General features: G+C 41.5%; 1 protein-coding gene across 3 annotated transcripts in view; it reads right to left on the minus strand.

Moving 5' to 3' along the window:
- Positions 1-21,811, minus strand: part of kcnn3 (potassium intermediate/small conductance calcium-activated channel, subfamily N, member 3) — a 107,106-nt gene extending 85,295 nt beyond the window's left edge. Inside the window, exons 1-2 of one of the 3 annotated variants that reach the window (XM_088998594.1) lie at positions 21,299-21,811; positions 19,961-21,030 (exon numbers count right to left, since the gene is read on the minus strand). In XM_088998594.1, coding sequence (XP_088854720.1) covers positions 19,961-21,001 — 1,041 coding nt within the window. In that variant the 5' untranslated portion in view covers positions 21,002-21,030; positions 21,299-21,811. Of the gene's footprint in view, positions 1-19,960; positions 21,031-21,175 lie in introns of all 3 variants that reach the window. The other 2 variants (XM_088998596.1, XM_088998595.1) reach the window with 2 other exon arrangements.
- Between the last annotated feature and the right edge of the window lie 2,884 nt (positions 21,812-24,695).

The following is a 24,695-nucleotide window of genomic DNA, read 5'->3' on the forward strand; positions in this document are numbered from 1 at the left end:
TCTATTTTTCTGCCACGGGGCGTGTTGGCACCTATCCCAGCTGTCTTTGGGCAAACACAGGGCACACTAACTTTTCAAAACATCCTTTGCTTGCTTTAAAATCATACTATTCTTAACCAAATATATCAGCATTTTCGCAAAAACAAAACAACAACAATATTAATGCGTCGGTCACAATGACACAACGAGGAAGACGTGACATCTAAGGAAGTGACGTATAAGGAAGCACAGGGTAGTCGAGTGATGCATTCAGATGCACTCAGTTTGGTTGACAACCAAATTTCGGTTGTATATAGGGGCATTAAAAATATGACAATTTTGGTTGAAAACCGAATGGGATGAGAACCGAGACATTCGAAACCCGAGGTTTGACTGTACAGTGATACGTCATCTTACGAATGAACTTTTTGCCTTATGAATGAAGTTTTCGTCTTACGAACATTAAATTCGCGAGAATATAATCTTGGCATACAAACTAGTTTTCGGGAAACACACGGAGCGTCACAATGGCTGGCTGACTAGTTATCGGCGGAGGAACACCAAACCACACGGCCGAACAGCGCCACCGTGGCTGCCGGACTACTTTTCCACACCCACTTTCTTTGACTGCACTCAGTGCAGACGTGGTTTGTTATCGAGTGGATACTTTTGCTTTTTTGGGACTGAAAAAGACCCCACCACATGCTAGTGTTAAGCCGAAGAGGACAAAAAAGGAAATTACGGTAGAGGAGAAGAAGGAGATCATCGAGAAACACGAACGAGGCATACGTTTGTGTGACTTAGCGTCGCAGTACCAGTATACTAAGTCGACCATTGCTACGTGTGGTTCAGGGTGTTTCTGTGTTGTCTCAGGCAATAGAAGAGGTTGAAAAACTTCTGTTGATTTGGATTAACGAAAAGCAGCTAGCAGGGGACAATGTGAGTGAGGGTATTATCGGCGAGAAAGCACGGCAACTTCACTCGGATATCATCAAGAGGACTACATCAACGACCATCACAAAGGTAAATAAAATGACTTTATTATACGGTACAGTTTATTTCTTTAATTTCAATACAATAGGACATTTAATAAAATAAGGTATATTTTGTGTAGTTTTAAGGTGTATTTAGGAGAAAATGATGCTTTATGGGGACCTGGAAACCGATTATTCTCATTTTTAATGGTTTCCTATGGGAAATTAATGTTTGGAAGACACACTTTGCGCCTTACACACACTTTCTGGGAACCAATTAAGTTCGTAAACTGAGGTATCACTGTTGTCACAGTTTTTTTCTATTCCCTTGCCTTGAACAATTATTAGTTACATTACAGTGGAAATATGCCAACAACCCCGCTCAACATGAATTGGACAAATTTTGCTTTCGTTAGAATTACAGTTTTAGCTAATACAACATAAAACACTGAAAATGTTTGTTTTATTTTTAACGGCAGTAGTTATTTTTATTTGGGGGTAAAAAAGAAAAATGACGGATTACACTTAACATGAATGGCTATTTGTTTTTATTTAACAAAAATAAATAAATAAAAATTACCATGAGGGAATCTATGGATTTCACTTGACATAAATGGCAACTTCTTATTAAAAAAAACCCATACATGTCAATATAAATGGATTTTTTCGACTTCACTTAAAGGACAACCGACGTCACTTTTTTGTTTCCTAACTGACATCAGAAAAACGTTTTATAGCATCTAAAATGCCCAAAACATGCAGTGTGATATTTTTAGGATGGATTTTTATGATATTTTTGGAGACAAATGTAGTGACAAAGTATTTAGTACTCACAGTATCCAAGAAAAGGCAGAACAGGGCGACAAAGCTCCGTGGAAATTGTCTCCTGGGACATTTTGTCAGCGAACGTCAAATACTCTGGAGAAGTCTTGATGCAACACACAACGATTCACCATTGCGTTATGTGTTTTCCTTCTAATTTCGCCATCAACACGGATCAACACGAAGTTTTCAGACCAAAGTACCGCAAAATGCATTGAGGTGATGACAGGTATGTCATTTCTCGGTTAGGGGCGTTCCTTCAGTGACGTCACGTACGGACTCGTCACCAACTCAAAAAAAAAGACTTCTGGAATATTCAGCGCAAGTCTTAAAACGTAAAATATAGCTATATGCGGTGGAATCTTTGTAAAATACGCTCAATACAAATTATGGACACAACTTGTCTGGAGACGTCGGTTGTCCTTTAACATAAATGTTTTTTAATGCAGTGTTTTGGCTTGACATATTTATAAAGAGTGATTTTCCGATTTTCTTTTTCTCAACATACTGATAGTGTGTTTGAAGCTATAACACTTTGTCAACAGCACAGAATGCGCAATGTAACCTAATATTTTCTTTAGCTGACACAAACACAAAATTATAAAAGGTATTTTAAGCTTGAAAAGCCAAAATCGTTCTGCTTTGAGGACATTTTTCATATGGTGGAATGCGTCACTATAAATGTGATTTTGCAAAGCAACCGTTATGCGATACTCCAATGAAAAAAGCAACACATTCGATTAGTAGTTACATTTCATTTCAAAGCCATGAAGATTTTTTTTGAGGAAAGAGGAGGTGTGGGGCATCAATAGGGACAAAAAAGAAATAAGTGTTTGATTCCATGTGCTGCTGATGATAAATATGAATGTGTTAGCCTTGAGGCGCACTTCCTGTCAAAGTGGCGCTTTCTTGCAATCAGTCTCCAGGGAAACAGGCGGGAGGCAGAGAGGCTGTTGTCACATTCGCCAGATATAATCACTCACACGCACACACACAACAATGTTTTCATCACTTCGGAAGACAGAGACTAAAGCCCAACATGACACTTCGCCTCACTCCAACTTAGTTACATCACAAGCACAAATCAATATTTACAATAGTATATCATGCAAATCCAATTCATCCATTCCAGACATGAAAAAATTGCTCTCAACACACACAGTATTTCTTGTAAACTCATGTACAAAAAGAAAGAGTGTGAGTGAGTGAGTGAGTGAGTGAGTGAGTGAGTGAGTGAGTGAGTGAGTGAGTGAGTGAGTGAGTGAGTGAGTGAGTGAGAGAAATAAAGAGAGAGAGAAAAAAATAGAGTGGAAGAGAGAAAAAGAGAGAGAGGAAGAGAGAGAGAAAGAAAGAGAGAGGAAAAGAGAAAAAAGAGATAAATACAGGGAGAGAAAGAGACAAAAATAGAGGAAGGGGAAGAGAAAAGGAGGGAGAAAAGAGATAGAGAGACAAAAATAGAGGAAGAGAAAGAGAGAAAGAGGGAGAAGAGAGAGAGAAAGAGAGAATGAGAGGGTAAGAGAGACAAAGAGAGAAAGACAGAGAGAGAGGTAGAAAGAGAGAGAAAGATAGTTAAAGAGAGACAAATATATGTAAAGAGAGAGAAAGAGAAAGAGAATGTGAGAGAGTAAGAGAGAAAGATTGAGAAAGAGAGAGAAAGAGAGACAAAAATAGAGGAAGCGAAAGAGAGAAAGAGGGATAAAAAGGGAGAGAGAGATAGAGAAAGCAAAAGATAGAGAGAATGAGAGAGAATAAGAGAGAGAGAAAGACAAAGAGCGAGAAAGAGAGAAAGACACAAAGAGAGAGAGAGAGAGAGAGAGAGAGAGAGAGAGAGAGAGAGAGAGGAGAGAGAGAGAGAGAGAGAGAGAGAGACAAAAATAGAGGAAGAGAAAGAGAGAGGTAAAGATGGAGAGAATGCGAGTAAGAGAGAGAAAGACAGAAAGACAGAGAGAGAAACAGAGAAAGAGAGAGCGAAAGATAGGTAAACAGAGAGAGAGAGAGAGAGAGAGAGAGAGAGAGAGAGAGAGAGAGAGAGAGAGAGAGAGAGAGAGAGAGAGAGAGAGAGAGAGAGCAAAAGATAGAGAATGAGAGATTTGGAGAGAGAAAGAAAGAAAGACAAAGAGAGAGAAAGATAGATCAAGAGATATGGAGATAAAGAGAGTGAGAAAGAGAGAGAAAGAGTAAGAGTCAGATAGAGAGAGAAAGAGATAGACAGAAAGAGAGAGAGAGAGAGAGAGAAAGATAGAGAGAGAGTAAGGGAGAAAGAAAGAGAGATAGAGAAACATTACAGGTTACAGGAGAAGGGGAAATTTGTAGCAGTTTGCAACAGGACCGGAGGAGGACAGGAGCTATCTCAGAAGCCTGAAGGCAACGTCGTGGAAGGGGTGGGGATGGGGGGAAGAGGACCGTGACAATAAGCAAAGGGGACACACAAGTACTGAGGCGGTTGATGACATCCCCCAGAGAATATAGACTTAACGACAGGCTAGTTTAATGCTTTGGCGCCTTTCTATTTGTTGTTTTTGTAGCGACCGGCGAGCTAGCCCAAGAAAGAAAAAGGTCACTCAGGAAATGTCTGCCACAAATGTCATGGAAGCAAGGGTGTGGCCAAAGTAAGCAAAGAAGGGAACCTGCTGGGGTAGAAATGACACCACCGCCCTCCACCCTCCTCCTCCTTGGGGGAGACGGAGACATATTTCAGATCCCGCAGGGATCTAAGTACCCTCCTTTCAGTGTGGAGGAGACTACGATGACAACCAATCAAAGTGAACCGCCCATCTACACACAATGAAAGGTCTTCCTTCCTGGGGCGACCACGTCCATGTCTAAGAAGATACGAATCACAATAAAATGTTATCTTCACAAAAATGTCAGATTATCTTCCTGATAGAGAATAGACAGAATAGAAGTTATCATATTTAAAAGTTTCATGCTAAATTGGTCGAACACAAGGCCCACAATGGAAGCACAGAAAATCTGGGGTCAATCTGAGGTGAACAGACACAGCCTGTTAAACTGTCATCTTCATGTAGGAGATCTGGCCTTGGGCGGAATTTTGGACTTGGTAAACTCCTTCACAAGAAGAGCTCATTATCCATTCATCCATCCATTTTCCGTACCGCTTATTCCTCATCTGGAGCCTATCTCAGCTGTCTTCGGGCACGAGGCAGGGGACACCCTGAATTGGTTGCCAGCCAATCACATTGCCACACAAAGACGTACAACAGTCACTCTCACACTCACACCACAATTTGAAGTGGTCAATCTGCATGCCATGCATGTTTTGACTGTGACTCTCAAGGTCACGCTCACAGGATAAGTTTTTATTTGGGTGAGCAGCGGCAGCCACACGCACTAGCGTTCACTCAACCCAGAAGTAACTCAAATAGATAGAAAGTGAGCTAGTTCGCCAATTGCTAGCCAACAGATACCTAGCTAGATAGCCAGGCAGCTAGATAGCTATATAGCTAATAGATAGCCAGCCAGATAGCTTATAGATTGCCAGCCAGATAGCTAGCCAGCCAGCAAGATAGCTAATATATAGCAAATAGCTAGCTACCAAGGTAGCTTGCCAAATAGATAGCTAGCCATCCAGCTAGTTAGCCAATAAATAGCCAGCCAGATAGCTAGCAGGCCAGCTAGATAGCTAATGGGTAGCAAAAGGATAGCAAATTGCTGCTGTGAAATGTAAATTTCTCCACTGTGAGACTAAGAAAGGCAAATCCAATCCAATCCAATCCAAATAGGTAGCTAGGTAGCTCGTCAGATAGCCAGCAATAAGACTATGTTTTACTAATGTATCACTTAAATTTCCATATACTCTTGATAAATTGCTTGGCAAAGGGCTGCAGAGATTTGGCGTCAGTCACGAATGGCTGCGCCCCCTGGCGGCAGTAAAAGACAATCTTCCTGTGTTCGAACCTTTGTTCACAGAGCCCGAACAAGCATCTCTGACACTTTCCCACAGTCCGCCACGATTTCCATCATCAGCGATTACGGCATTGAGGGCATCATTTTAGACAAGGCACAGCAGCAGCCATCTGTACAGTACGCGTCTATTGACAAGTGATGTCGACAACAGCTGTGTGCGTTCCCCCAGAATAGCGTGTAATGTTTCATCAGCGGCCCAGAAACATGTCGCGGTGGGCTCCGGGGCCACCGAGGAGCAATGCGGGGCTTTCTTCTAATGATATATTGATCTGACAGGCCTCACGCTAACGGTCTCCAGTGGATGTGGAGCTTGAGTTATTCTCAGATAGAAACGGATGTCAATCTGCCAAGATCTCACTTGAACCCTTCGCTGGAAAATTCCAGAGGTGAATCTCCTTTGAAAGATGTATCTGATCGGCGTTTGGCTCGGTTGGATTGCTGACAGTGAAAAGTAAGCTGAGGACATTTACAGGTGAAGACAACTCTGTCGGGTGGAACCATATCAAGTTTTGACGTGTGGCTAATTTGGACCAACATGGAGATTATCATTTGTACTAAATTTCAAGGGAAAATACAATTTGGGAAAGCTCAGTTCATTTGTTACTTTTCATTTTACACTGATTCTGTAATGAGTGGAGTTTTTCTAAATGATAAAAAAAATATATACGTATTTAGCTCATTCACTGCCAGACGATGTGCAAAAATGTGTCCACTCGAGTGCCAGGGTTTTTGTCATTTTCACTCAAATTGCAGGACCCACACAATATTGAGCTTAAAAGGACAACCAACGTCACTTTTTTGTTTCCGAACTGACATCAGAAAGACGTTTTATTGCATCTAAAATACTCAAAACACGCAGTATGATATTTTTAGTCAAATACAAAACAGCAATAAAAATGACTTAAAGTGTCTAAAAAGTACTTCAATTTGAAACTCGAAGTGGCCAGTTTCAGAAGGTCCCGCCCCCTTGTTCGTGACATCACACCAGGACGTCTTGCCTTGCTCGAGAATCAAAACAATGGCTTCAGATTCGGAGAAGATGCTTTCTTGTTACTCATTCAGTTATGAATATGATTCCTTTCATCACTTTGCTGCTGTGAAATGTAAATTTCTCCACTGCGAGACTATAAAGGCAAATCCAATCCAATCCAATAGTTCTAAAGAGGAAAGCATAAATGTTTGCAATCGATTAAAGAAGTCCTTCCTGTATCATTTTGAGGCATCTGGACTCCAATGTAGCACCCCGAAAATGCACGAGATGGCGCCCAAGCTCTGTTGGAAATGGGCTGATTTGTCTGCTGGGAATTTGTGTCAACTAGTATCAAATAGTCATCTTGGTGCAACACACAACGATTCACCATCGCGTTTTGGTGGAATCTTTGTAAAATACGCTCAGTTTCTACTGAGCGTATTTGAAGTGATTTTACAAATTATGGAAACTTGTCCGGAGGCGTCGGTTGTCCTTGAAGACTACATAACATTCAATGCAGCGTAGGAACCCTTAGACTATCTTATTTCATCAGAAAAAATGAGTTAATTCCTAAATTATATGGGTCTGGATTTAGTCACTTTAGTCAACACGAAAACGCGAATTTGCCGGGAGAGGGGAGCCGCTGCGTGTTCACGCGCCGCCATCTTGGCAAAAAAAAAAAAAAGTGATATATATATATATATATATATATATATATATATATATATATATATATATATATATATATATATATATATATATATATATATATCACAAAGAGGGTACAAGTCCTTTTTTTTTTTTTTTTTTTTTTTTTTTTTACCAAGATGGCGGCGCGTGAACACGCAGCGGCTCCCCTCTCCCGGCAAATTCGCGTTTTCATGTTTATTATGTTTGTTAAAGTCATTATAAGTGCCTTGCATGCTGGGTCCGAGAGGACAGTCATTTCATCTGTGCTGCATGTCATGCATGCATAGTTGACAATTAAGCTGACTTTGACTTGAAACGGGGCGCCTGTACAAAATATACAACAATACATACATATTATATAGTGCTTGAACAACAGCTCAAGTGCTTCCCCCTCGTGGAATGGAAAAACATGTAAAAATGTTGTACATCACAATTAATTCATTCCAGACCAATTTAGTCTGCATAACTTGCCAATCAGGAACAATATAATAACATCACCGCACAAATGAATAATGAGTTTTTTTGCATAGAGAATATCTTTTAAAATAGGCAAGTGAAACAAATACAATTGGACAAGTAGTATAAAACTGTCAAATATCGCTATATTGTTGTAATTGTTATGGGACAAAAAAAGGCTTCTAATTCATTCCATTTTTTTTTTGAATTAGTTCGCCCATTAATCAGTTATCGGAATTCTACCAAACTTCAGAATAGGCTTAATATGCCTGCGAGCAGCATTGTTTTGTTTATCAACAAGTGTTGCTGCACCATTTGTATTCCAGCACCCATTGCTTGAAGCATTCTTCACAGGCTCCTATATTGCCGGTACATGTTAGCATTAAGCTCATAGACTTTAATCGATGAGAAGGTTTCTTCAGCCGTCATCTGTACAAAAGTGAAGGTTTCGGACGTTTCGCCTCCTATCCAAGAGGCTTCGTCGCTGACATGCTAGATGGGAGACCGCAAGGATCAAGGCGGGACAGCCTTGATCCGAAAGCTTCACAACAGTGACAGTCTGACTGTAAACCAAAAAATATTTCTGTTTCTATTAGTTTCCATTGGCCCATCACCCAAGAAAATATGGTGTTCAAGGCTCCGCTGTATTCTGTCATATTTAAATAAACTAAATAAGATTCATGAATTATTCATGGTAACTGAAGGGAAATGACAAAAATAAATTGGCCATTGTGCAATAATGAACAAATCCCATTGCTGCAACTTCATAAAAAGGAAATGGACTCTTCCTTGGCTCGTGCCCTCCACAAAAGATGAATGGAAATCAGTTGTGCACTTTTTGGTGAGCGGGAGTAAAGCGAACTGTGAAAAATTGCAGATGTGCGCCGCACAAACAAATCAAATCTTGGGTATGCAAAGCCTCCTATTGCATGAAAAGTCACAGCGGTGCCGGAGGGATACATTTTTTTCCCCTTTTCATGAATTTTTTTCATGGTTCAATACTGCGAACTGTTGAGACGGCCCAACAAATTCTTCGATGATTAGGACACAATCTAATCATGTGCAATGCACACTTTCTGATGAGCTTTGACTTTGTTTGATGACTAAGCGATATGAAACGTGCTTAGCATAGCGGTTAGCCGGAAGAAGTAAAGTGGAATAGTCATCTGAAAGCTGTGGTCCTTTTATAGTGTGATGCTAAAAAGCGATGTCTAAAGATGTGTTGCTGCGACGTGATGAGTGTTTGTTTTGGATCTCCATTTTTGTTAACATAGAAAAAAATATATATACTATTTCGAGGAAAATACTACATAGTATATTGGATGGTTGTTTCAAACATTTTTTACCAGGTTATCATTATTTGTATGTGAAAGGTTTAAAAGAATATGCTGTTGAGTTTTTTTCTTATACAATACTGACACTGCTTTTTAAATCGTGCACACAACCAAGACAAAAAATAACTAAAGCTAATATTACAACTAATAAAAATTAAAACAAAGCATAAAAAATGTCATTGGGGTTTTCTTACAAAATAATGACCTTGATGTTGTCTTTTTAAATTGTGCAGATCAGAAATACTAAAAACAAAGTAATAGTACTACAACTAATAAATAACAATTGAAACAATGCATTAAAAATGCTGTTGAGTTTTCCAACACAATAATGACCCAGAAAAACAAAAAAACACAAACAATTAATACAACTAATACAAATTTCAACAAAGCATTTAAAAAATGTTGATGAGTTTTTCCTACACAATACTGATCCTTAGGTGTTTTTTTTTTATATTGAGCACAAGAACTAGTACATTTTTTAAATCTATCTAACATTACAATACAATACATATTAATTTATATAGCACTTTAACAACAGCTGATGCTGTAACAAAGTGATTCAAAACATATACAAATGAAAACAAAGCATTAAAAATAAGAACATTAGCTGAATAAGGCGAAAGACTTCCAGCAAAGATATCAAGCAAATAACAACCTAATGAGAAAAAAAAGAGAAAGGAACCAAAATGTTCAACTAACAAGCATGCTAATGTGGAAAAAAGGCTCATAAAATTCCAAAACTATTGCCACACCATTAGACACCACAGCAACCAATCTTTCGGGAAGTGTCAGTAATAAATATCTAAATCAATATGTATTGTATTGTATGCATTGTATAAATAGGCATTGTTATCCCCAGAAATCTATCCAGTGATACCTTGCTTTCAAACTTAATTGGTTCACAGAGTGTGTAAGATTGAAAAGTGTGTATCCCAAAAATTAATTTCCCATAGGAAACCATTCAAATGAGAATAATCCGTTCCCAGGTCCCCATAAAACATAATTTTCTACTTTCGAATTAAACCTACACAAAATATACCTTATTTTATGTATACTAAATGTGCTATGGTATTATAATTAAAGAAATAAACTGTGCTGTATAATAAAGTCGGTTTATTTACCCTTGTGATGGTCGTTGATGGCTTGATTGAATGGAGTGGCCGGTTTCCTGAGCATTAAACACTTGATGAGGAACGTAGCCTTCTTCTTTCACCATCTTGAGGAATGATCCCTTGTAGGTGCTTTCTCTGTGATAATTTTACCTAGTTCCTCATCAATTGTGTTCTGTTTACCTGCGTTGATAGCTTTTTGCATCAAGTGTACAGATGGCTTGGGCGGGTCATTTGTGGAGCCTGATTGATGGGAATTTTAACCTTGCAGTCTACACTCTGCCTTTGAACTATCAAAGTCAAAACGAGTCCAAATTTTACTGTTTTCTATCCATTTTGTCACTCTGTCGTCTGCCTGTCTCTTTAATATTTAAACCACCTCCCCTGACTGTTCTTGACCAATCACGTGGCTTTAACCGAAGACTGGGGGTGGGGAATAGAGGACAAACAAATGTCGGCAGCCATTTTCTTTTTTGGAGAATGGCTTCACTCTGTCTGTAACCTCCCCTCACTGCTGAGTTCTTGACCAATCACGTGGCTTTAACCGACGACTGGGGGCGGGGAATAGAGGACCAAAACAAGCCGGCTGCCATTTTTTTAGGAGAATGGGCTCGTTCGCGAACGACACATCACTCATTGTGGCAACTCCGTGTGTATCACGAAAAATAGTTTGTATGCCAAGGTAAAATTTTCATCAATTTAACGTTCGTAAACCGAAAAGTTCATTAGCCAATGGGTTCGTAAACCGAGGTATCACTGTATATTGATCCTGGATCTCATTCAACCGTGAGTCCAGACCAGTTAATGTGTGTCCAATATTTGCCCTCTTCCAGGAACAAGCATGCATACACAATCAACACACCCTCTTTAGTTCCATTGTTAATATTCTTCATATCTATTTCAGGACGCGACACGGAGCAGCTGGACCTGCTCAACAACAATCATACTATGAATGCAAACAAAACATGACAAAATCAAACCAGTAGTGAAATAAAATACATTGTGCTCAAATAAATTGTGTCCATAAAGGCTTTGACAGTTAAACACAAATAAATCTGTTAGTTTCAATCCAAGTTCCTCATGATTTGTCAATAAACAACATAAAACAGAGCATCTGAAAGGCAACATCCATTTGTGACGTGCTATTTGATGGATGGCGCATACTGGTGACAGATTATCAATAACCAATTGTTCAATCATCACCCAAGCCCAACATCGTCTCAAAGACTGCTTAAAAAATGCTCACCTCTCATTCAGTTTGCCTATTTGCAAACAATCGCTCATACAATAGCGAGAATTATCTTTTTCCATTCGTTTAAGCCCATGTTGTCAAACTATTTTTTTCCCCGCGGGCCACATTGTAGGTAACGATTTCTTTTCGAGGGCCGTTATGTTTCATCCCTTCCACATATCTCACAGAGAACGTACAACAAATTAATTAACTCATTCACTGCCATTCCGGAATTTATTCAGGAATTGAAAATATGACGTAGAGCGCCATTTCTGCCTACACCTTTTTTTGGGTTTTGTTTTTTCTTGCTAGGTGCCAATTAAGCACTGGCCAGACCTCTAGCAATGATTTTTCCCTTTCACAAAGGTGCAGCATTTGCCTTTTTTTACATGTTGGCGCTTTGTTCCAGCTTTTGCTGTTGTTAAAGCGATATATACTATAAATCAATATGAATGTATTGCATTGACTTTTGTACAGCTGGTTCCATTTCAAGTTCAGATAACTCCAGACCCATATAACTTGGGAATTACCTTTTTTTGCTAATGAAAGAAGAGACTCAAAGGTTTCTTACGCTGCATTGAATGTTGATGCAGTCCCAAAACTCAATATTCTGTAGGTCCTGCAATTCGAGTGAAAATGACAAAGACCCTGCCACTGGAGTGAACACATTTTTACACATCTTCTGGCACTGAATGCGTTAACAACTAGTTTTCAAATCTGAAGTCAAGAATAAGGAATAAGGAATGTTATTGTGGTTTACATGGGACAATTTGAAGTGTATAAAACAGTGGTGAGACCAGCCATGATGCTTGGACTGGAGACAGTGCCACTGAAGAAAAGACAGGAAGCAGAGCTGGAGGTAGCAAAGCTGAAGATGTTGAGGTTTTCTTTTGGAGTGACCAGGTTGGATAGGATCAGGAATGAGTACATTAGAGGGACAACTCATATTAGAGGCTTTGGAGAGAAAGTCAGAGAGGCCAGACTGGGATGGTTTGGACATGTCCAGAGGAGAGGGAGTGACTATATCGGGAGAAGGATGCTGAGTCTTGAACTGCAAGGCAGGAGACCGAGAGGAAGACCAAAGAGGAGGTTTATGGATGTGGTCAAAGAGGACATGAAGGTAGCTGGTGTGAGAGAAGAGGATGCACAAACCACTCCACTCCACTCCACTGTGAGACTAATAAAGGCATATCCAATCCAATCCAATCCAAAACCGGGTAAGATGGAGGACATTGATTCGCTGCGGCGACCCCTGAGGGGAAAAGCCGAAAGGAAAAGAAGAAGACATGGGACAATTTGAAATTTTCGTTTGGACTTTAGCAAGCGTCATGGAATTTCACAAGTTTCATTTGCTTTTGTGGGCCGACTACAATGACGTGGTGGGCCAGATTTGGCCCCACGGGCCTTAACTTTGATACCTGTGGTTTGGCCAGTTCAAGCCCCTGCACAAGTCAAAGTTGATTAGAGGTGGGAAATCACAGCATCCTCCATACTGAAATTTATGGATGCGGATCAATTTCAATTGATTGGCCCGCGCTTTCCTGTAGTGGTGTGCGTGGCGGGAGTGCTCATAGCTTAAGAGCCGAAATCAGGCTTTTTTTCATTATTGCATCAGACCCTCTACTCATACACACACCCTTTTCCTTCTCCCCTCCAATGACACTCCCCCACTTTAACGCCTACTGAAGATGCGGGGTAAAAAAAAATGTGAGGTCAAAGAAAGGCAAATAAGGAGACAGTCTGAAAAGAAAAGAGACAAAATGATCACGCAGAGACAAAGAAAAGATTGGAAAACGATGAGAAACAATTCACACTGTGAATTTCCCTTAACTCATTCACAAATTTATTCAGGAATTGAAAATATGACTTAGAGCGCCATTCCCGATGTGTTCGGGTTTTGGTTTTTCTTGCAGGGGGTGCCGATAAAGCCCTGGTCAGACCTCTGGCAATGTTGTCCCCTTCCACGAGGGGTCAGCATTTGTCCATTTTAGCACTTTTTTGCAGCTTCAGCTGCTGTTAAAGCGCTATAAAAACCATTCTGTATATTATTTGTTATTTAGTTGTTTTTATTTCTTTTACTTTATGTTACTTCTGGGTTGAGTGAACGCTGGTGGGTGTGGCTGCCGCTGCTCACCCGCAGAGAAAAATATCCTGTGACTGTAAAATGTCCTTGAGAGTTTTGAAAGGCGCTTATAAATGAAATGTATTATTATTATTATAAAAAAAGCATTATGTATGTATTGCATTGTATTTTGGAAAGCTGCCCTCCTTTCAAACTCATATAACTCCAGACCCATATTACTTAGGAATTAACTCTTTGTTTTCTGATGAAAAAAGAGCGTCTAAGGTCAGGGGTCTCAAACCCCGGTCCTCGAGGGCCACACTCCTACATGTTTTCCAAGTCTCCCTGTTGCAACAGCCTCAGGTGCGTTGCAATAGGGAGACTTGGAAAACATCTAGGACTACGGCCCTCGAGGACCGGAGTTTGAGACCCCTTGTCTAAGGTTTCTAATGCTGTATTGAATGTTTACATCGTCTTAAAGCTCAATATTCTGTGGGTCCTGCAATTTCAGTGACAATGACAAAAACCCTGGCACTGGAGTGGACACATTTTTGCACATCTGGCAGTGAATGAGTGAATAGTCCCACAATGGGGAAATTTGCAATGAGTGGTCAATCAGCTTGCCTTACATGTTTTCGGAATGTGGCAGGAAAATGGAGTACTCGGAGAAAACCCACAGATACCCGAGGAAAACATGCAAAGCCCACACAAGGCACTGAATGAGTTAATGAAATAAAAGAGTCAAAAATAATCGCCATGTAATGAATGGAGAGTAAAAGCGCATTTGGGAGACCGACACGGCCAAATAGCTCGATTCCTTGCCATAATTAGAATGAAGAGTCTTTTAACCGGCAGATGGAAGCTGTCTGACACGCCCACTCGCCAAAATCTCAAGCGGCGACCTGTCCATAACACCCATCGTGTGATTGCCGATCCATTCGGGATGAAACTCGTGCTTCCACTTTATTAGCTGAGTCCCCTTCCGACGACCTTTGGTGCTATGTCACCCGAAAACAAAGGCCGGGACAAGGACCCAGACGGGGATGAGGCAAGATAAACAGACAATAGCAGCTCGGGAGGAGGAAGGGGGCTTGACTCATCTTATTACACTCGACATTACACAGACAAATGAGATGCTGGCCTTCTACTGATAAATTTACATTGCCCACCATTTGGCCTCTTTATCATTGTATGACATCATTGGGCATGCACACCTCCGGCATTTGACCGCTATAAAACGTTATCAACCATCACTCCATCTTCTTTTCATACAGTGAAAGCTGCTCAATTAAAGGAGTCGGAAGTCTTTAGAACACAGTTGTCAAAGTCATGGCCCGGGGGCTAAATCTGGCCCGCCACATCATTTTATTCGGCCCACGAAAACAAATCAAGCGTGTCAATTTCCATGATGCTAGCTAATGTCCGAACCAAAATTACAAATTGACGTACGTAAACCACAGTCATTATTCTTGACTTCAGATTCCAAAACTAGTTATTCATTAACTGACAAATGTGACATTGAGTGCATTCCCATTTTTGTTTGGGTTTTAGTTATTCTTGCTGGGGTGCCAAAAAAGCGCTGGCCAGACCTCTGGCAATGTTTTTTTTTCTTCCACTAGGGGGCAGCATTTCCCTGTTTTACATGTTAGCGCTGTGTTCCAGCTCCAGCTTCTATTTTGGACAGCCACCCTCATTTTAAGCATATACAACTCCAGACCCATATAATTTAGGAATGAATGAGAGTCTAAGGTTTCTTACGCTGCATTAAATGTGTATGTGGTTAATATTCTATGTGTACTGCAATTTGAGTGAAAATGACAAAAACCCTGGCACATTTTTGCACATCGTCTGGCAGTGAATGAGTTAATTTGTTGTATGTAATAAAAGAACAGGTTCAAATGCAGAACTACGGGTAGAAACATCTGCTTCTATAAGTGTCCTTGAGAGTTCTGAAAGGCGCTTTGAAATACAATTTATTATTATTATTATGTTATTATTAGAGAGCTGGAGGTAGCAGAGCTGAAGATGTTGAGATTTCTCTGGGAGTGACCAGGTTGGATAGAATCAGGAATTATATATCAGAGGGAAATAGTGAGATATATCAGAGGGACAACTCATATTAGAGGCTTTGGAGAGAAAGTCAGAGAGGCCAGACTGAGACGGTTTGGACATGTCCAGAGGAGAGAGAGTGACTATATCGGGAGAAGGACGCTGAGCCTTGAACTGCCAGGCAGGAGACCGAGAAGACAAAGAGTTGTCATGGATGTTGTCAAAGAAGACATTAAAGGACAACCGACGTCTCCGGACAAGTTGTGTCCATAATTTGTAAAATGGCTTCAAATGACTTCTACTGAGCATATTTTAATAAGATTCCACCGCATATAGCTATATTTTACATTTTAAGACTCACTTTGAATATTCAGGAAGTCTTGTTTTTGAGTCCGTACATGACGTCACGAAAGGACCGCCCCCAGACCGAAAAAAGACACATTGTAGCAGTCCTGCCATCACGTCAATGTATTTTGCTATACATGTTTGATCTGAGAACCGTGTTGCAACCAAATGCCGTCAGAAGAGGGCATCCAAGCGCCATATAAGGAATTTATCAGCCTGTGGAAGCCGAGGTGGCCACTGGAGGTCGCCATTTTGTGCCTCTCTTTTTTGGGTGAGAAATTTTCTCCCAATGTTGCCTCAAAATGATACATATAATTCTTTAATCGATTGCAAACATGTATGCTTTCCTCTTCAGAACTATTTGAATCATATTCATAACTGGATGTGTAACAAGAAAGCATATTCTCCGAATCTGAAGCCATTGTTTGGATTCTCCAGCAATGCAAGACGTCTTGGCGTGACGTCACGAACTGGGGGCGGAACTTTCTGAAAATGCCCAATTCGCAGCTCAATTTTTTTGCAGATTTTGGACACTTTAAGTCATTTTTATTGCTGTTTTGCATTTGACTAAAAATATCATACTGCGTGTTTTGGGTTTTGTTAGATGCTATAAAACGTTTTTCTGATGTCAGTTAAAAAACAAAAAAGTGACGTCGGTTGTCCTTTAAGGTAGCTGGTGTGAGAGAAGAAGATGCACAAAACCGGGTTAGATGGAGGACATTGATTCACTGTGGCGACCCCCAGAAGGGAAAAGACGAAAGGAAAAGAATATATTATTATTATTATTATTATTATTATTATTTCAAGTGGCACATGCACTATAGGACTACGTTTCCCATGATGCAACTAGAGACTATTTTCATTTGTTTTCCCACCAGACCGAAGCGTCAGTTTCTTGTTTCCCCATAAGGGCAAAGTCAATCGATACAACAGTTCCATACTCGTTTAACTTGGAAGGAAAAAAAAAAGTCAAGCCCATTTGGAGGGGAGCGCCAAGTTGACTCATGCCAACTTGATCTATTTGAGTTATTCCAGGTTGAACGGGGCCACCGTTGCTGGCTACCTAGCTGGCTATCTATTTGCTATCTATTAACTGTCTAACTAGCTAGCTATCTATTAGTTATCTATTAGCTAGCTAATTTGATCTATTTGAGTTATTCCCGGTTGAACGGGGTTACCGTTGCTGGCTACCTAGCTAGCTATTTATTTGCTATCTATTAGGTGTCTAACTAGCTGGCTAGCTATTAGTTATCTATTAGTTAGCTAGCTAACTTGATCTATTTGAGTTATTCCCGGTTGACCGGGGTCACCGTTGCTGGCTACCTACCTAGCTATCTATTTGCTATCTATTAGCTGTCTAACTGGCTAGCTAGGTATTAGTTATCTATTAGCTAGCTAGCTAACTTAATCTATTTGAGTTATTCACTTTTGAACGGAGTCACAGTTGCTGGCTACCTAGCTAGCGAGCTATCTATTAGCTGTCTAACTAGCGAGATCTATTTGAGTTATTCCCAGTTGAGTGAACGCTGGCGCATGTGGCTGCCGCTGCTCACCCACAGAAAAACTGATCCTGTGACTGTAAAGTGTCCTTGAGAGTTTTGAAAGGCGCTTAGAAATTAAATGTATTATTATTATGTCCTTGTCAACTTCCGTCTTTACAACTATGACCCTCTCCTCCTCAGTTTACCTCCATAAATGTTAACTCCTCCAGAATTTCGCTTCAGGCATCAACACATAAAAGATAAACTTCTCCCTTTCTATAACACCATGTCCCATCTCAAAACAACTTCACTTGGAACCTGACCAAACAACTCAATTGAAGTTTACACCTTCAAGGCCCTTCCCAAAGTTGCCCATCAATCCTCGTCTGACACTCTCAGCAGTTCCTCCATTCCAACTGCCCGCCTCAACAACACTCCGAGATTTAATTGGTTCTTGCTATTTCAAAATGCCACACCAGACACAATCTTTGTCTTTAACCCATGTGACGCGCGCTAAAGTCAAATCGCCAAGAAACCAAAGACGACATGTCTTCTGTTTCTACGTTCCTTCCCGTTATTTAAAAATGTCAAATTGGAAGCATTTAAACCAAGTAGCCCCAGTTCACACGACATGCGTTGGCCTACGACACTCAAGACTACATTTCAGTCAGTTTCTATAATGCAACATAACCATATTTAACGTCTGCCATTATTTGGACTAAACTCACCTTTCCAAGTCATTCATCCAGCGACTGTAAATCTTCCCGTCCACACCATACGATTATTTCAAAATGCCAAACCCCCACTAAACAGTCCTAAGGCCAAGTAAGCCCTGGTGAACCTTCGTTATCTTATCCAGACAACCACAGGCCTCTCTATTAACAATGCAACTCCTAAGTATTCCCCTTGAAACCTTTAAACCGCGTCCCAAATTTATCAAAATCCAGTTTCTAAGCTCCCGATCCTGTCATGATCCTGTTCGGCCGTGTCTAGCAGGTGGCAGACGAGGGTCTTTCCTTCAGTGTGCACACCCGCTGCCATTTATGATTTGTCATTTATTTAAGGATTGACAAACTGCCTGCCGTTTGTCGGATTATTTTGACCTTGTTGCTGCTCTTGCTCAGATGTTTCTTTTATTGTCAGTCGTTATTGTTCCATTAATTCCTGGTTGTATTTGTTTTTGTTAAATACAGTCCTTGTTTTGTCATTTGACTTTGTTTTTGTTTGACCTCTAAATTGGATTGATCACAATTTGTTGGTTTTGTCATTTTACTTATTTTTTTTTTGTCTTTTGCGATCGCTTTTTGTTAGTGTTTTCTTTTTCCTGGTTCTTATTGACAATCAATTTTTGTTCATATTTTGTTGGCGCGCAATTGTTTAGGTCAATATTTTTGTTTTGGAATTTTGCTTGGTGTCTACGTTTCCGGCATCGTAAACATTATTCATAAGCATTTATTACAAACCTGACATTTCTTTCAACTGAAGCCAAAAGGGACAACCGTCATTGTGTCATCTCAAAAGCAGATAAAGCACACAGACATCACCTAGAAATCCATTACACGTGTGTAACTGTCCTGATCAAATGAGCTGAAATCTAAAGAATCTTACTGAACAGCCAGGACATGAGACAAACAATTCACACCTACGGATAATTTAGAGACTTCAATGAACCAAAACATGCAGTCTTTTTTTTATGTGGGAGGGAGTCCCGATGGAAAAACCCACACAAGGCAGAGGATAGGAAATGCAAACTCAGCCAAGATGAGAGCTCGCAATTGCCATAAAGCAACAGCACAGCGAAATACACGCGCATTTCCAATCCACAGGTTTTAGTTGCTGAGCCAAATCAGAAAAAAACAAACAAAACAAACACACAGATGAACAAACAAAATCACTAATAAATAAGTAAATATTAAATAAATACATAAAAAATAAAATAGGCAAATCAATACATTTTAAATGAATAAAATGTATTTAAATAAATAAATACATAAATAAATAAAATAGGCAAATAAATAAATACACAAATACATAAATTAAAAAAAAGTAAATAAATAAACGAACAAACAAATACATAACTAAATTTAAAAATAGATAAATAAATGAAAATAACTACATCAATGCATAAATACATAAACAAATAAATAAATAAATAAATACAAAATGAATAAATACATAAATAAATAGATAAATAAAAACAAATAAATAAATGAATATTGGTGCACCCTTCCCCAAAATAAAGAACTGTCAGTGCCGTGTGAAATTTTGCAGTTGTATCTTAGTTCATTTCACTCAGTTTTCGATTTTGTGATCATTTTTAATTTATGGGTCTGGTGCTGTGAACACAAATAATGATGTATGTTTTCAAAGGCTATTTTTCTTTTTTTGAACAGAGTTTCTTTTGTATTCTCCGAACTTTAGTGAAATTGAGATGGTAGAAAAACGTGGGTCGAGCATGACAGCGATTAGAAACACACGATTTCTTTGAATCGCAAACCATCAAGACAGGATGAGGAAACACATGGTCTCACCTTGGTGTAGACGCCCCAGGACAGCTCGGTCTCGATCACCATGACGACAATTCCGAACATCCCGAAGATGAGCGCGTAGTCACTTAGTCGCTTCCTCTTTTCGAAAAGCGCCCTGCGGTGGCCAAGTTTGTAGCCAATGTTTTGATTCTTCCGTTTGGGGGCCTTGGTGCCGGTCCTGACCCCGGATCCCACTGCCCCGGAGCCACCTTGACTCAAGCCCCTCGCCGGTTGCGCCCGGCGACTCTCCACCAGTGCGTGGTTCTGGTGGTAGATGGACATCTGGTTGGAGGCGGTGTCGCCGACGTCATATCCCACCCTGGGGTACGGCGAGTCTTCTTTCGAAGAGATGACAATCTCCGGGGGGCTGTGGATGGGCGGTTGACTGGCGGAGGACTGGGGGACCAAGGAGGTTGGCGGGGCTTCCCGCTGCCGGTCGTGACCCCCGGCCGCTGTCGTCCCAGAAACAGCGGAAACCCCGCCCTCTTTGGTTTCACTGCCGCTATCCGATTCAATGAGGTTCCTTCGGGAGGCGCTGAGGCGACTCAGGGGCTTCATGACGCCGCCCGTGTACTTGCAGGAGCTCATGGCGATCTCGGTAAACGGGTTACTATCCCTGCGGTGGACCAGAGGACTGGCCTGCCTGTGCTTGCACCCGCGTTCGCGCTCCCTCTCGCGATCCATCGAGGGTGAGTGGGAGGTGTAAAAAAGGGCGTTGTAGATTGGAGAATTGTCCCCACTTAGGCTATGCTGGGAACCCAAACAGGATGAAAGTGGGGTGTTGGTAGGGTGCAAGGCGTTGGGAATGGTCGGCGGGGCCACCGTGGACAGTTTGGGCAGGGACGACGGCGTAGCGGTGGGGGATGGCGACGGGCGGGCGAGGTTCGACGACGCCGTGTGATTGGAGTGGTGGGATCCTGGACCCGGACCCTGGGCCCCGGGGGTTACCGGGTGAGAGATCCCTGCAAGGGGGAGGAGGAAACGCTGGTCTTCTTCCTCGCTGCCTCCGAGGAGAGCCAGACTCAAGGAAGGGGGAGGCTCCATGGTCACAGTTGGGACCGTGGAGCTCTCGTCTGGAGGAAACAAACAGCAACAATTACCGTCGCGCCTCTGAAGGCGTCAGAAGCATCAGGTGGAGAACACCTGGAGAAACTAGATGGAGGAAATTATCGAGAAGCAGAATGTGACTCGTGAACAATATTTGTTACAATGTCTCACATTGTTTCAGTATCTGGGCGATCGATGACTCTCGGAGAAGCTTCAGTGAGATCAAAACAATAACCTACTTTCTTCGTGTGACATAACTGGGCCCCCCTTGCCATATCTTTCACCTACCGGTACCTTTTTTTCTTCCACTCCCCCAAAGCAGATGCGCTGGATCACTCGCTTGGATGAAGACAGATCACCCCACTTTTTTTCTTTTTCATGTTGTCAGCCATGCCGTCCCCTGGCTTTCTCTCTGGGTGCCGTGTCGCTCTTTGCGCGCCACCGTTGTCGCCTCTGTGCATGTGGCTTCCTCCACAAGTCCGCCAGCCCGCCTCTTGAGCTTTGCGCGCGGCGTCCCGACCTCCTCCCGTCCTCGCCTCTCCTCCTTTATTCCTCCTCCTCGTTCAACGCGTTCACTCGGCGTGCTTCCCCATCCCGGGCGAGCCGTCCGCGGGGCCCACTTGGACGACGACGTGGCCGCCGCCGGACACGGCGGTCGCTCGCGGACGACGAGCCATGGCGAGGGATGCGTCAGTCAACCTGTGGCTTGCGCGTCTCCCCCCCTTCCGAGTCAACAGCCCCAAAAACGTGCGCGCGCGTCGAATACGTGTGCTTGCACTCAATCGCGGCGCGGCGTGGACGCGGATGAGCGTCTCTCACTCTGTCCTCCAACTTCCCTGCCCTCCCTCCAACTCACTCCACCCCCGTTCGCTCCCATTGGATGCAGGCAGAAACAGGTGGCCGCGATCTGTATCCACAGTGTGTGTGTGGGACATGTAATGACACAGGATGGAATATTATATCAGCATCATATTGTTTTGTTGGAATGGAGTGGAACGATTGTGGCATATTTGAATAGGGATCAGTGGCCAATTGGACACTGCGCAGTCTGCATCTTGTCATTAAAATACATTCAGCATGAAATTATGTTTTATTGTTATTTAGGAAGTAAATTACATAGTGATTAACTCATTCATTACCATTCACAAATTTATTCAGGAATTGAAAATATGACAGAGCGCCATTCCCGAATTTGGTCGGGTGTTGATTTTTTTTGCTGGAGTGCCAAAAAAAGCTCTGGCTAGACCTCTAGCAATGCTTTTCCCTTCCACAAGGGGCAGCATTTCTTTATTCCCATGTTAGCACTGTGTTCATGGTTGAACTGTTCAAGCGCTACATAAACCAATATGTATGTACTTATTGCTTTGCATTTTGGACAGACGCCCTCCACCCTCATTTCAAGCTCATATAACTTCAGACCAATGAAATTTAGGATTTAACTATTTTTTTCTGATGAAAGAAGAGTGTCAGCCAGAGACTGTTACACCCGCGCTGCAAGAAGGAGAGGTACCGCCTTTCTCCCCCCTCCACCCCATCCCCTTTCAAATTGCTGCTGTGGACTCCAAATTTCCCCATTGTGGGATGATTAAAGGCTTTCTGATTGGATTGGAAGTACCTTTATTCGTCTCGCAGTGGATACATTTACATTTCACAGCAGCAAAGTTATGAAAGGAATAAGAAAGGAAAGAAAGAAGTAGAACCTACACGGCACCATCTTGAAGTTAAAAAAAAGAGGATTCTGATTTTGAATGAGTTCAGAGATTCAAAACGGGAACTATTTGTGATGTTTCACATTATATGTAAAGAAGCTTTAGATACACAACAAATCATTCTCTTTATGTCTCGTCTTCTTTTCCTTTCTGCTTATCCCTTCCGGGGTCGCCACAGCGAACCAGTGACCTCCATGTTCAAAGGTTTGATTGGCATGTTTGTCTTGGCCAAGCTTTTAGGTCGGATGCCCTTCCTGACACAACCCTCTGTATTTATCCAGGCTGTTCTCTTTATGTCTAGTATGACGGTAAATTTAAGATGGGAGAGAAAATACATTTGCAGAATTTCCTTGCCACCGTAAGGAGCAAAAAAAATGGCCGTAAATGTACCCTGCGTACAACGGGCGACCAGTTCAGGGTGTAGTTTGCCTTCTGCCCTAAAATGCCCTAGAACTGCTTCATGTCATCACAAAGAGGGTACAGCAAGTCCTGAAGAATGAAAGACTCTCTGTGTATTTGTGTTGTCATATTATTTGTTATTTTTGTTTTTCCCAAGATGGCGGCGTGTGAACACGCAACAGCTCCCCTCTCCCGGCAAATTGGCCTTTTCATGTTTATTATGTTTGTTAAAGTCATTATAAGTGCATTGCATGCTGGGTGCGAGAGGACAGTCATTTCATCTGTGCTGTATGTCATGCATTTTAGCATATTTGACAATAAAGCTGACTTTGACTTTTTTTTAAATCAGATGGCACGGGCTGCATTAATCCTGTTAAGGATAAACCGTGTCGAAAATATATGGATGCAATGATGTTCAGCATAATCCTGGCTAATGAGACCGCGCTACCTAGCTTTAGTGGTATGAATATAACAGGCGTGGAGGCGCGCTAATGTTCGCTGTAATCGGATGAGCTCAGCTCTCAAATTTGAAGGGGAGTGGATTAAAGAACACATTGATCGCAGGTCAGCCTGACGGGCGTCAATAACGCGGATCAAAGTATATATATATATATAATTAATTAATTACAAGTATTAGTCATGTACACAATCAAAAGACACGCAGAACCTTTTCCACGGTGAGTCACTTTTTTTTTCCTTGCTGGTTTTAATGTCACGGTCGCATCATTTCACATGTTTGTTTCAGGTGGGAGGAATTAGTTAGAAGCTTGTTTGTACGCCGCATGTGTGGATTCATAATGGAGCAGGGATGGAGAGTGGATCATAAAGGTCAAAGTAAGAAGAAAAGCTTTTGGATGGACAATGGGGTGCAAATGATGGAAAATGAGGGGGAGGAAAAGGACATAATTGCAAGCTTTATTGGGGGGGATGATGCATGCTCATGATATTTTGTAAATATGCTGCGGTGTGAGGTTCTCCATTAAAGGTACGAGTTGTGCCCTTTTAGACATTCCAAATCGGATTTTCAATCAGTCAGTTGGTGAATAGATTTTCAACTTCTGCTGCTGTTCCATAAATCACTGCACGGTTTGGGTCCTGAATACATTAACAAAACCTACGCGATGCCAACAGGCGTGGGCCTTCCATCAACACTGACGGAAAATCTGTCAATCCGTCACTGGTCGCCGCCTTTTTGAAAAAAAAAAAAAAAAAAAAAACTGACACTCAGCACCGACACAAGGGGTGTTTGACTTTTAAAGAGACACCAATCAGGATCCAATCCAGCTGATACCCCATTTTAACTCATTCACTGCCATTCCCAAATGTAGTCAGGAATTAAAAATATGGCGTGCAGCACTATTCCCGAATTTCTTCCGGTTTTGGTTTTTCTTCTGTGGGGATTGTCGATAAAACGCTGGTCAGACCTCTGGTAATGTTTTTTTCCCTTCCACAAGGGGACAGCATTTGCATTTTGTCCAGGTTAGTACTTTGTTACAGCTTCAGCTGCTGCGAAAGTGCGACATAAATCAATATGGATGTACTACATATTATTTTGGACAGCCGCCCTCATTTCAAGCTCATAT

This window comes from Hippocampus bargibanti, linkage group LG06 (genome assembly GCF_051943395.1).
Source record: "Hippocampus bargibanti isolate YZ-2025 linkage group LG06, ASM5194339v1, whole genome shotgun sequence".
Classification (NCBI taxonomy): Eukaryota; Metazoa; Chordata; class Actinopteri; order Syngnathiformes; family Syngnathidae; genus Hippocampus; species Hippocampus bargibanti.